Raw genomic sequence first — 10,906 nt, forward strand, 5'->3', positions numbered from 1 at the left:
AATTCAATCCAAACAAATATCTGGATGTAGATTTCATAGGCCTTATATCAATGAAAAATGTTGATTTTTGAGTATCTCGAAGGACGAAATCTGTTGAAACACGTAGAAGATTTGTTCCGATTATAACACAATGTTCTACAAAGTTTTCGAGGATAGGTATGGCTTTCATTTAGTTGTTGTTGCAATGAATTTCATTCATCCCACTCAGAGTTACGATTTTTTTAGGGGCAAAATCATCCCAAAAACACTAAATCGATTTGAAGCACACCTAAATTTCAACCAATTGAGCTGAAATTTTCACCAGAAGTCTATCTTAGCATAAGAATTGTGAGTTGACCGATCGATTTTAAAAAACTTTTTGAAATTTGAACAGATCTACTCTATAGTCATCGCAAAAACACAAAAGCCAAATCTGGAGAAAAAGATTCGAAAACAATGCTTTTCAATATTCAAAGATTAAAACCCTATTTTTCCTAGCGGGCAAAGAACGTGGCGCTGTAAAAGAAAAATTTCCATTGCATGATAACTATATGTATAAGGCCTGATACAATATTTAATAGGTCGTCTTTTACATAGTATAGAAATTTGTTGTTCACATGTAGCTACATTGTTAAAGTATAGAAGTTAAAAAAATCACATTTGTCATGACTGATTTTATTTCTCATTACATATTTACATAGTTGTCTGCATATTCTTTTTTATCTTTCAAAATCTATATTAGGGAAAAATAGTACAAGTAGGTTCGTTACATATATACTAACTAAAAAAAAGGACATCAACATATAAAACACATATTGCTGAAATAAAAAGATGGTTTTAAAAAGCAGATAGATAACTCATATACAATTAAGGACGGAAAGTGTACTTATCGACAGGTTTCACAAATAAATATATATTCATATAGTGTTCATGAATTTCGACATGCTATGACTAGAAGAATTTCGAATTTAATTTCAAAGCGCTACCCTTTAAGCTGCCTTTGTGTGCCTATTTAGCATTCTATTCGGCCTTAGCCTTATCGGCAAGGAACATATTGCGGAAGCTGTCGGTTTTGAACAGTGGCACCGACAGCACAGCTCCAGCGCACGAACCAATCCAGTAGACGATGATGTGCTCCAGGGCGGAGTTTCCTGCGCAGCCCCATTTCAGTGCGGTGGCCAGAACCGGGTTGAAGTATCCACCAGAGTAGTTGAAAGCGGCCACAACCAAGCTGGTTCCGATGAACGAATCAATGAAGGCACCAAACTTGGCGTCTTTTTCGGAAATAACTTTGGACGCCAGTCGACAGCACAGTGTGGCGAAGCCCTCGATGAACGCTCCCAGATATAGATTGACCTAGAATAGCATACATTGAAATCGAGTATAAATTACATTTTAAATTTGAGAAAGACACCTTCAAATCAGCAGAGCATTCTTCAAAGGCTCGGCCTTCGTGGGTTTCCGCCAGCTCCAGCCACCAGTACAGCTGGACGTAACGGTACACGCAGCACCCGCCCATCAGCTGGGCCCAAATCTTCAAGGCAGCTTCTCTGAAGTTAACTTCACCTGGATAAAATGGAAGGGAACGAGATTAGTTCGAACTGGACTGGTATGCCGTTGAGTTTTGTTTATTCCAGTGGTAGAACTTCTCAAAATTGCAAAGCTGCGTTTCGTGCAAATATCCAATATCAAAAATCTTTTACATATATTTCAAGCATTTAACTATAATAAATTGACAGGCCTACCTTAGCCGTGCGATAAGATGCACGACTACAAAGCAAGGCCATCCTGAATTCGATTCCTGTATGGTCTAGTAAAATTTCGGGGTTGAATATTGTCTCGACTTTCGTGGGCATACAACTTGGCCTGCTGAATGCGCTGTGAGGCGGCAATGCCACAGGGGGATGGGGTGTAAAGCCAATTACAAGAAATAGAAGAAAGTAAGATGACGGGGTCAATAACCCGCAACGGAACTGTTGGACAACTTTGTGTATGTCGGTTATTCTTAATTTTCTTGACCTAATAGTTTTTTGGAAATGAAGCATTTGATATGCAAACAGTAATCTAATTTACGTAAGTTACTAACGAATAAGGCTATGGTCAAGTAAAACATGTAAATCCTCATATGATAGTTAAAATATCCATAGTTTACATATTATGGAAGATCCATTAATTACGTAACGCAAAAATTGTCATTTTTCAACCCCCCCCTCCCCATATGTCACACTTTTTGTATGAAGCATCTGAGATTTTTGTATGGATTGACACACTTTGGGTAACCCCCTCTCCCTCTAAGCGTTACGTAATTTATGGATGCTCCCTTGTTCAATCGATAGAAATTAATCATATTTAATATTTCACACTCTTCTTCAAGATTTTTTGCACGCCCTAACTGATTGAAATATCGAAAGTTTTTCTGGACCAAATCCAATTCCTGAAATACTCCTAAAGAATTGGAGAAACTTTCGAATGAATTTCAGGAGGAGTTTTCAAAGGAGTTGATGAAGGAATTCTGGTTAAAATTATCATTTTTTTAAATAATTCCTGGTGCATTATTAAAAATAATTCAATGATGAATTTCCTAACGTGTTTATAAAATTTCTGAAGGAAATCATTCAAAAATTTCAAAATTAGCGCCTAGAAAATAAATCCTAGAGAACTCCTTGAAAAATTTTCATTATAAATCTGGAGGGATTTTTGTAGTCAATTCTGAAGAAATTTTCCAAATAATTCTTGAAGTATGTGATCTGCAGTTTCGTCCACAACTGGCCTGAGCAATCGGGAAAGTGCGCGTGACCGAATCTGTGGAGGTACTGTCGGAAGCAGCTGTGTGGCTCCAAATGGCTGGAGCGAAATGCGATGACAGCAGCTCGCCGCCAGTGCGTGTGCACGCCGCCGAGATCTGACGAGAAGAGGACAAGTCATGGCTTGCTGCTCACCGATTGACACGATGATGGCTTACTCAAACCCTACAGCAGCAATGACCTGACAGGAATTATGTTGGATGGAAGTGAACTTCCCGTGGGTCTCCCGACCCTGCCAGATATGAGAAATTATCCCACTCGCGATGCCTTATGGTGCTCAAAACTCTCTTCGTCTTTCCGGATGATCAGCCCCTCTGGCATCATGCCAGCCACACAGGACGCACAGGCAGATATCGCTCTGAGACACATCAAGCGGTACGTGCTCTCCAGCTTCCGCAGATAACTGGCCACGACTTCCTGTGGAAGACGGTGTTTCGGAACTCCTACAACTTCGTGTAGTTTCGTTGTATCCTGGTTTCACCCTGGCTTGTATCCTGGCTTCAAAGTCTTGAGTTTTAGTGCGCTGTTCTCCGGTGGTTGTTATTTGAATGATGAGGGTCTGCCTATAGGTTCTATTTTCTGTTTTTCAGCCATATTCTGTCTTAATGGATCCTCTTGGATCATTCAGTCCTTTCATGGAAAGGTTCGAAAGCCAAGTAGTAAACAATATGGCAATTTCAGATCCGATCTTTTTGAGACCTTGATGGAAAGGCAAAAGAAAATTTTCTAAAACATGGCAGAGTGTCATGTGAAAATGGCTAAAAATAGAAGAGGTACGGTTCACTTAGGGGTGGGATTTAAGTCCGAAGGGGGCCTTGTTCCCGAAAAAGAATCTTCGGGGCCTAGATTTGATAATAGAACCTAGCATCCTTAAAAAAGCAGAAGAGCCTCCACTTTGGATTCGGGACATCTGCAGATGAAGTGCTCTACACTGTTCCTGACTTTGCACAGGTCAACACAGGTCACATCGAAACCGGAAAGGGCTCCCAGGGCCAAAATTGTGAGAGGCCTTTGTATGGCCGGTACATAATCGTCTGTTCTTTCTGCGAAGCCAGTTCACTCCAGGGACTGGTATTGCCTTTAATCTTCCTTAACAGTAGTGAGTTGCTGCTCCAAATAGGTGCCGAATTCTGGCCGATGACACTTCTTACTCACTTTTTAACGTCGGCCTGCGGGACGAAGCGGGTATAGGGGAGGCCTTCATGTCCAACTATTCCAAGGGTATCGGGTGCCACAATGGCCAGGGATCCAGGCGAACCAGGTATTTGGCGCCATGCTAGCGAGAATTTCTTGGATCAATAGATGTTTAAGAGTGTCACTCTCGATGGTGGCGACGCCACTGGCTGAATCTTTGAGGATCGCAATCGGCTTGTTAGCCGGGACTGTAGCGGGGACAAAAATGACAGCGGTTTTAGCCGAGCAGATGTTGCACTTACTGGATAGACTCTGTTCTATTTAGACCTGGTCCGGAGACTCCAAAACGGACGCGGCTAGAGACGGATCCGTCGGTGCTCCGGATCTCATGGTTCCAAAGCCGTGTTCCTAACAGTTCTAGAACAGATCAATTCATCAGTGTTTTCTCCACTTCTGAACCAGATGGCAATGGTGTGGTTGATCCTGGGAGAAGGCATTAGCCAGCTTTCGCGCCCGCGCCACGGGGGGTGGAGGGGTGACCGGTACCGGCAACATTTCTTAGGATCCGGTCTGCCTGACGAGAGGGACCCTGAAATCTCTTTAAGGTCACTCCTGACGGAATGTGCGTTGCTTCCGTATCGAGTGGTGTGCCCCCACTTGTGTATCGACAACAAGCACTTCAATGGTTCGTCGGTTGACGAAGTTTTTAACGAAAGCAAGCATGTTGCCTGTGATATCCCACTCTTAGAGTTTGCTAAGGACCAAGCGTGTCAAGACCCTGCTAAAAGCCTTGGCAATATCAAGTGATACAAGGTCAACATGCATGTCTTCCTCATACGCTTTTCGGAGGTTGGTAAAATATGTTCTTGTGCTATATAGCCTGGGCGAGAAGCGTGTTGACAGTAACCGAAACTTCCGTCGGTTTCCAATTTCTCCCTGAGTCGCAGGTTAACCATCCTCTCGCGGTTTTGGACGCGCAAGAAGTTAGCGGGATTGATCTGGATGTGGACCACAAGAAGCAGGGAAAGCAACCAGGGAGGCTAAGTATTCACCGAGAGCGTTGGCAACCTTGGCATGGTCGGAAATTATACGGTTGCCCTGGTCTAGGTGAATGGGAATAGCTCTCGATCCGCTGCTGGTTGCGTTTACTCTTCATCACAGTTCAGCGAAGGTCTGAGATGGGTTAATGCGATCGATGAAATCTTCACACTGCTTAGACTGCCTCCCTGATGACTATTTTGCACTGTCGGTGTTTTTCCTTATTCCATTCCATTCCATTCGTCAAGTCTGAGAGCGTAAAGCCTTGCGCCTAACTTTGACAGCGCGCCAAATTTCCTCGGTCCACCATCGAAGTGCACAACGGCCAAGACAGCCACTGGACCAAGGGATATCTCGGTGAGTGGCAGCGAGGATCGTGTCGGTGAAATCGATGAAGGACAAGGGAGGTTGGTCCGCGCAAACGATCGACATGGTGCGCTCGTACACTTCCCAATCCACTTCACCATAATTCCAACGGCGTCTCTTGATGTCTACAGGAGGAGGATCGTTGGTGAAAATCTACACAGAGTAGTGATTGCTACCGTACAGATCGGTAGCGGCTTTTCAGGAGAAGCGTGATAGGACGGATCTACTTACCGCAGTGACATCAATGGATGTAGCAGAGTGCCAGTTGAAAAAGGTGAGGGACCCATCATTGAGAGTGACGAGGTCACCTTCCTGGAACGCTTCGACTAAAGCAGTGCCTCGAGGGTCGGCCCTGGATACTCCCTACATAGGATGATGGGCATCCATATCAAAGGGATTAGCGTTCTGGATCAAATTGCTCACCTAACACCTAAGAGATGTAAACATTTATGATGGCGATCGGCATTCTTTCGTGAAGCTGGACCCCGACAACCGGTAGGTCTTCATCGATATCGAGGACATCGAAATGGATATCGAGGACATTGATTGCTACGGAGTGCCTGATGTTGCTTCCAACCTTGCTGGTCCAACGATATTTGCCTCCTAGAGTCCGGTCCATGATGGTGTCGGACACACAATTGACCTCTTGGAGAGCGATGGCCCAGGGTAGGGTGGTGTACTAGCCGCTCGTGGTTTGAAAGGTGTTTCCAGAACCCATTAATGTTCTATTGGAGACAAAGGTTGACCTCCAGCGCAAGGGCCGGGGGGCTGGTTTGGCAAAGCGGATAGTAAAAGGCTAGGGGGTTTCTTACCGCCGCTGGCGTTTGTCCGGGAGGTGTTCTAGGCAGGCCAGAGCCAGTGAACGAAGAAGATCCACTGGCTGACCCGGAGCTCGCTGCGCCAAGAGATGACGATGAAGAGGAACTGGAGCCACTGCATTGGGCGTAGCATTGTGCGGCCAGGAGGGGCCTGTTCTGCTCGTTCCGCCGTTAGTGGGTGAGGGTCGGTGAAAACGGCACTTATCACCCGGATTGAAGTGCCCGGGGAGCTCAGGACGCAGAAACGGTTGGGATTTATGACCCGGGTGGGAGTCTTCTGGAACGCGGTCTTGGAGGAGCGATGTTGAACTCGTGAAGCTTGTTGTAGCTGGACAAATTGTATTTTGTGTTTGTTCTTGTTCTTGCAGTTTGGATTCCGAGAACGCCATCCGGAAATTGCTTAATTCCCACGGAGTCCACCGAAAAAAACAGCGACTTGTGACCAGTGGTGCAATTTATCAACAATGCCTGCTGAGTGTGATTCTTTTGTTTTGTATTTTTCTCTGCTCCTCTTTGCCTATACGCTAAGAGAAGAATGAATTCTGTCATCAAAAGAAAAAGTAGAATCATGAAAAAAATTTCACAGCGAGGTATGGAATGCAGCTTTCAAAATAATTTTCAAAATTTCAAAATAAAATTTATTTACAAATAATTTATAGCATGAGGTTAGAATTTTTACATATAACATTATACATATATTAATTTGATTGTTAATGACAATGAAGTTTTTTCTTGAAATGATTCCGGAGATGGTACTACTTTTAATCTTAATTGAATTTCTAATCCCGCCTAATAAATCATTTTCAAAAAAATCTCTTTTTTTAATTTTTAAAATTATTTTCAATTCTATTGGCTATACCTTGCCATGTTAAATTTCAGTGATTCTACTTTTCCTCTGATGACAGCGTTCATCCACTTCTCCTCGCGTATGACGGTGCCTTTCAGTCAGAACGACAAAGCAGGAGTAGCTTAGCAAATTCGGTTTGCCAACAGCGGGCTGAAGCTGATGATCATTCGGCACAAATTTCCTGTCATTGTCTTTCAAGTGATAGTATTCACCCATGCATTTATATAGGGCCGTCGCATTCACACAGCAGCGAGTGAACTGAATAGACTGTCAGTGCGGGCTGCGTGTGCAATGAGAAGAGAGGTCTTTTGTTTACTTTGTATTTGATTGTTGTTGCTAACCATTTTCAGTTTTCACTGCTAGGAAGTGAGTGTGAAGAGGGAATGGTATCAATATCCAACAAATTTCAGACACTGAGATTGAGAATTCGCACCCCTGCTTGTGACTTTGCGCTTTACAGGCTTGCAGGGGATTACGGGTCCCTCTTCCGTCTATCCTATGGTGCCGGAGGTTGTTCCCCAGTTCCAATATGTGGGAGGGCGGTCGACTACCAAGGGATCTAGATAGGCACTTCTTAATTTCTTCACACACCTTAGAGCTGTTGGACAAGATATTCGAAAACGCCGCAACATCAGTTGAAGCCCTGTTGCTGGCATAGTCGACGTTGCTGCCATAGGTCAGCTTGTCATTTACTATTACCTCAAAAAATTTCCGGCTCCACTTTGCCGCTATCGCGACTCCACCCACATAAATCACTACATGGTGTATAGACCTGCGGTTGTTGACGATTACCGCAATCGTCTTATGTTGAGCAAGCTCAAGGTCTCTAGCGCTCATCCAACCCGCCACCGCACATTGCAATGGCGGAAATCCACACAAAACCTCGATTTTTTGTGTTCGTTTCGCGAAGTTCGTATCTTTTCAATTTAACACATAAAGGAACTGATTCCAAAATTTGATGATTGTAGTTTGTAAATTTATTTTTTTGTGGCTTGTTGAAGTTAATGCTGTAAAGCGTCTCCCTAACAAATTTGAATGGCAAAAGAAAAATTGAGTGAACTTTTTTCGGGAAAGCTTCGGAACGATCTGGTATCATGGGCTAAAAAATTATTTTTTGTCTACTTTCCGATGATTAGTGTGATGATTAAATGCTCCAAAGCTGGAAATTGACTGTTTCAATGTTAGAATGAGGGCGATATTACTGCTTCAGACATTTAGGCATGGGCTTCCGGAAGCACTTGAGTAGCATAGTACATGGGGCTGTACATATAACACGTGGACAGGTTTTGGTCAGTTTTAGATACCACCCCACCCCACCCCCAAATTTGTATAAACCATGACAGTGGCGTAGCCAGAAAAGTGGTCTTGGGGGTTTTCTGAAAAAAAAAATTAATTTGAGAGGGTTTGAAAAAAAAAATGCTTCCAAAAATTTTGTCTCTGGAGGGGGGGGGGGAATGTCCAAACCCACGTTATGTCCAATGTCACGTGGTATATGGATCGCTCCTATGTTGGATAACAATTTTAATCTCAAAATGAATCTAGCGTTCTAAAATTTTACTCTTTGGTGAAAAATTCGGGCAACATATTAGGTTTAGTGCGGCATTTGTATGGGAGCCCGCCACTGTGCACCGTGCTGATCGCGTGTGTTGCGATCAGTCCTCCGGAATTGATTCCCCGTAGACCTCCAACTTTACGTCACCGGCGAAGCCGACGATCGTGACACCAGGAGGGAAATTGAGTCTTGGAACCCCGTCGTACATAAGGTCCCATAATACCGGGCCCAGTTATAGGCCCTGCAGTTATAGGAACCAGGTAGATATGTTCCTAAGCGTCCGACCAAGCACTAACCTGATATACCGTCGTCGGAGGTGATAAAAGGTCAAATGGAGTGAAAATGGGTCATTATTTCAACTACTTAGAATTTTTGTAAAAAAGATTGAATGTATCTGAGAATAAGAAAACTAAATTACAAGAGACTTTTTTTAACGATTTTGTTATCCAACCTCCGGAGTCCGGACTGCCGGTAAGAGCGATTACTCATTCTCCCCCTATGACGATGACGTTGACGACACATTAAAAAACATTTTAATCGCTTGAGGAGATATTTGCGGAAAACCCCCAAAATGCAGAAAATCACTGTATTAAAGCAATAAAATTTAATTATTAATATTTGAAACAAACTCACTTAACCTCACAACCTGAAAGAGTTGATAAACATCGTAAGATTCAAAGTTACCGAAATTGATGGTGCCTCACAATTACCAGAACTCTGGCGACTCATGTTCCTCCTGGGCGTAAAGATCAGCAAAAGTGATTCCGGAGCGTATGTTTTCCTCGTTAGGCTATATTATACGAACCTGTCCTCAATTAGACGAAACCCCCATCGGCACATTCTTTTAGCGATCAGCCAACCAGTCAACCGATTGTATAAACCGCATATCACTATGGGAGCTGCACCAGATTACATCCCCCACGAATAGTAAACTACCATGACAGCTGCAATTATGCTATTGAATTTATTAAATTTATTCAAATTTAAAATAATGTTTGAGTTATTACACCAAAACATTCCATTGCTTTGAATCGAAAACCCCAAGTAAAGAGCGACATAGTTATGCGTGTGCGTCATGGGTGTATCATTGTATCATGTATAAAATTATAAGTATAGAAGCATATAAGTTCGTTATTTCTATTTTCTATGTCACACACACGCGTCAGTACTCGCGAAAAATAATTGATTTGCATTTTTCAGAGATTCCGCCACATTCTACGAACTCGATTGCTCTTAAGGTAAGTCCATACTCTCTCTCTCTTACTATAAATACAAATGTTTGTTTCGAAACATCGTTCTTAGATTTGAACGTTATCTAAATTTATCCCAGAGAAACAATGTTATGTCCTTCAATGACATAAATTGTTTTACGTTAATTTTTTCTGAGCCCTCTTCTTGATATGATTTATTATGCAACTACGTAATGCCAACAAACCTTGCACAATCTGTTCCATATATGTGTAGGGACATGCAGTGGCGTTTCCCCACTGTAGACCCCACCATATCGTCAGCGTGAACAGGAACACCGCATAGGTCGCTACCCCAAAGTTATCAGCAACTGGAAAGAGGCCATAGGATGAACTAGGATCTGCACTCTTCGATCAATGGCAAAGCCACGCGCCTACCAATGATCAGCTCAAAGCAACAGCCGCATAGTTCCGCGGCGGCGATTGCCTCATTGATGAGTTCCTTCACCAGACCTTCTTTGGACAATTTGTTATTCACCCGTCGAGCAACAGCCGCGATCGCGCTGGTCAACGCTATAAAGAACACACTATAGCCAAGCTGCTCGATGGCCATCCCCGGAACGTTTCAAAATACAACCGGAAGCTATCGAAATTATGATTGAACTTTTCACGAAAAAATATCGCGACTCGTTTTCTGGTTCTCGCGTACTTCGATCGAACGGCAGTCGGAATAAAAATAACCCGCAGCAGAAAGTCGCGATCGCAGCCTCAGCAACATCGCGACCTACGATTATTTAGCGTTGTATTCATGGGGACAGCATTTTTGAGAGCGTCGCGTCGTTCTAATGATCTTAGCAGCGCAGCGCTTGGTATGTCGATGGGGTTGTCTCTCGGTTGCTCTCTGACAATCCGCTATGTTGGGTTCGTCATAACAAGTGTACATAAGCACATGTGAATGGTGTTATTTTTGATGTGATAGTTGTTTGATCGTTAAATATGAGAGAAATGATCTCTCACTAAGAAAGCTACATTCACGTGGTGTGAACCACACCAAAAAAGCTCGCGTTTCGTCAAAGAAGGTTTATTAGAAATGATTTATTTATTTTGCAGATAGATACTGTTTATGTATGCTTTAAAATTATCACTGAAGTTGCCTTGATAATTGTGTTAGTTTCGGAAGT

The 10,906-nt window shown here is 43.1% G+C and overlaps 1 protein-coding gene across 1 annotated transcript; it reads right to left on the bottom strand.

Annotated features, from left to right (window-relative positions):
- Positions 1–633: 633 nt before the first annotated feature.
- LOC134225185 (aquaporin-11) lies at positions 634–10,524 on the bottom strand. Its single transcript, XM_062705047.1, has 4 exons — positions 10,164–10,524; positions 9,974–10,096; positions 1,394–1,545; positions 634–1,335 (listed from the first exon to the last, which is right to left on the bottom strand). Exons 1-4 carry the CDS (start codon positions 10,336–10,338, stop codon positions 1,000–1,002), a joined length of 786 nt encoding a protein of 261 aa, XP_062561031.1. The 5' UTR covers positions 10,339–10,524; the 3' UTR covers positions 634–999.
- Positions 10,525–10,906: the final 382 nt, after the last annotated feature.

The sequence above is a fragment of the Armigeres subalbatus genome, chromosome 3, assembly GCF_024139115.2.
Source record: "Armigeres subalbatus isolate Guangzhou_Male chromosome 3, GZ_Asu_2, whole genome shotgun sequence".
NCBI lineage: Eukaryota > Metazoa > Arthropoda > Insecta > Diptera > Culicidae > Armigeres > Armigeres subalbatus.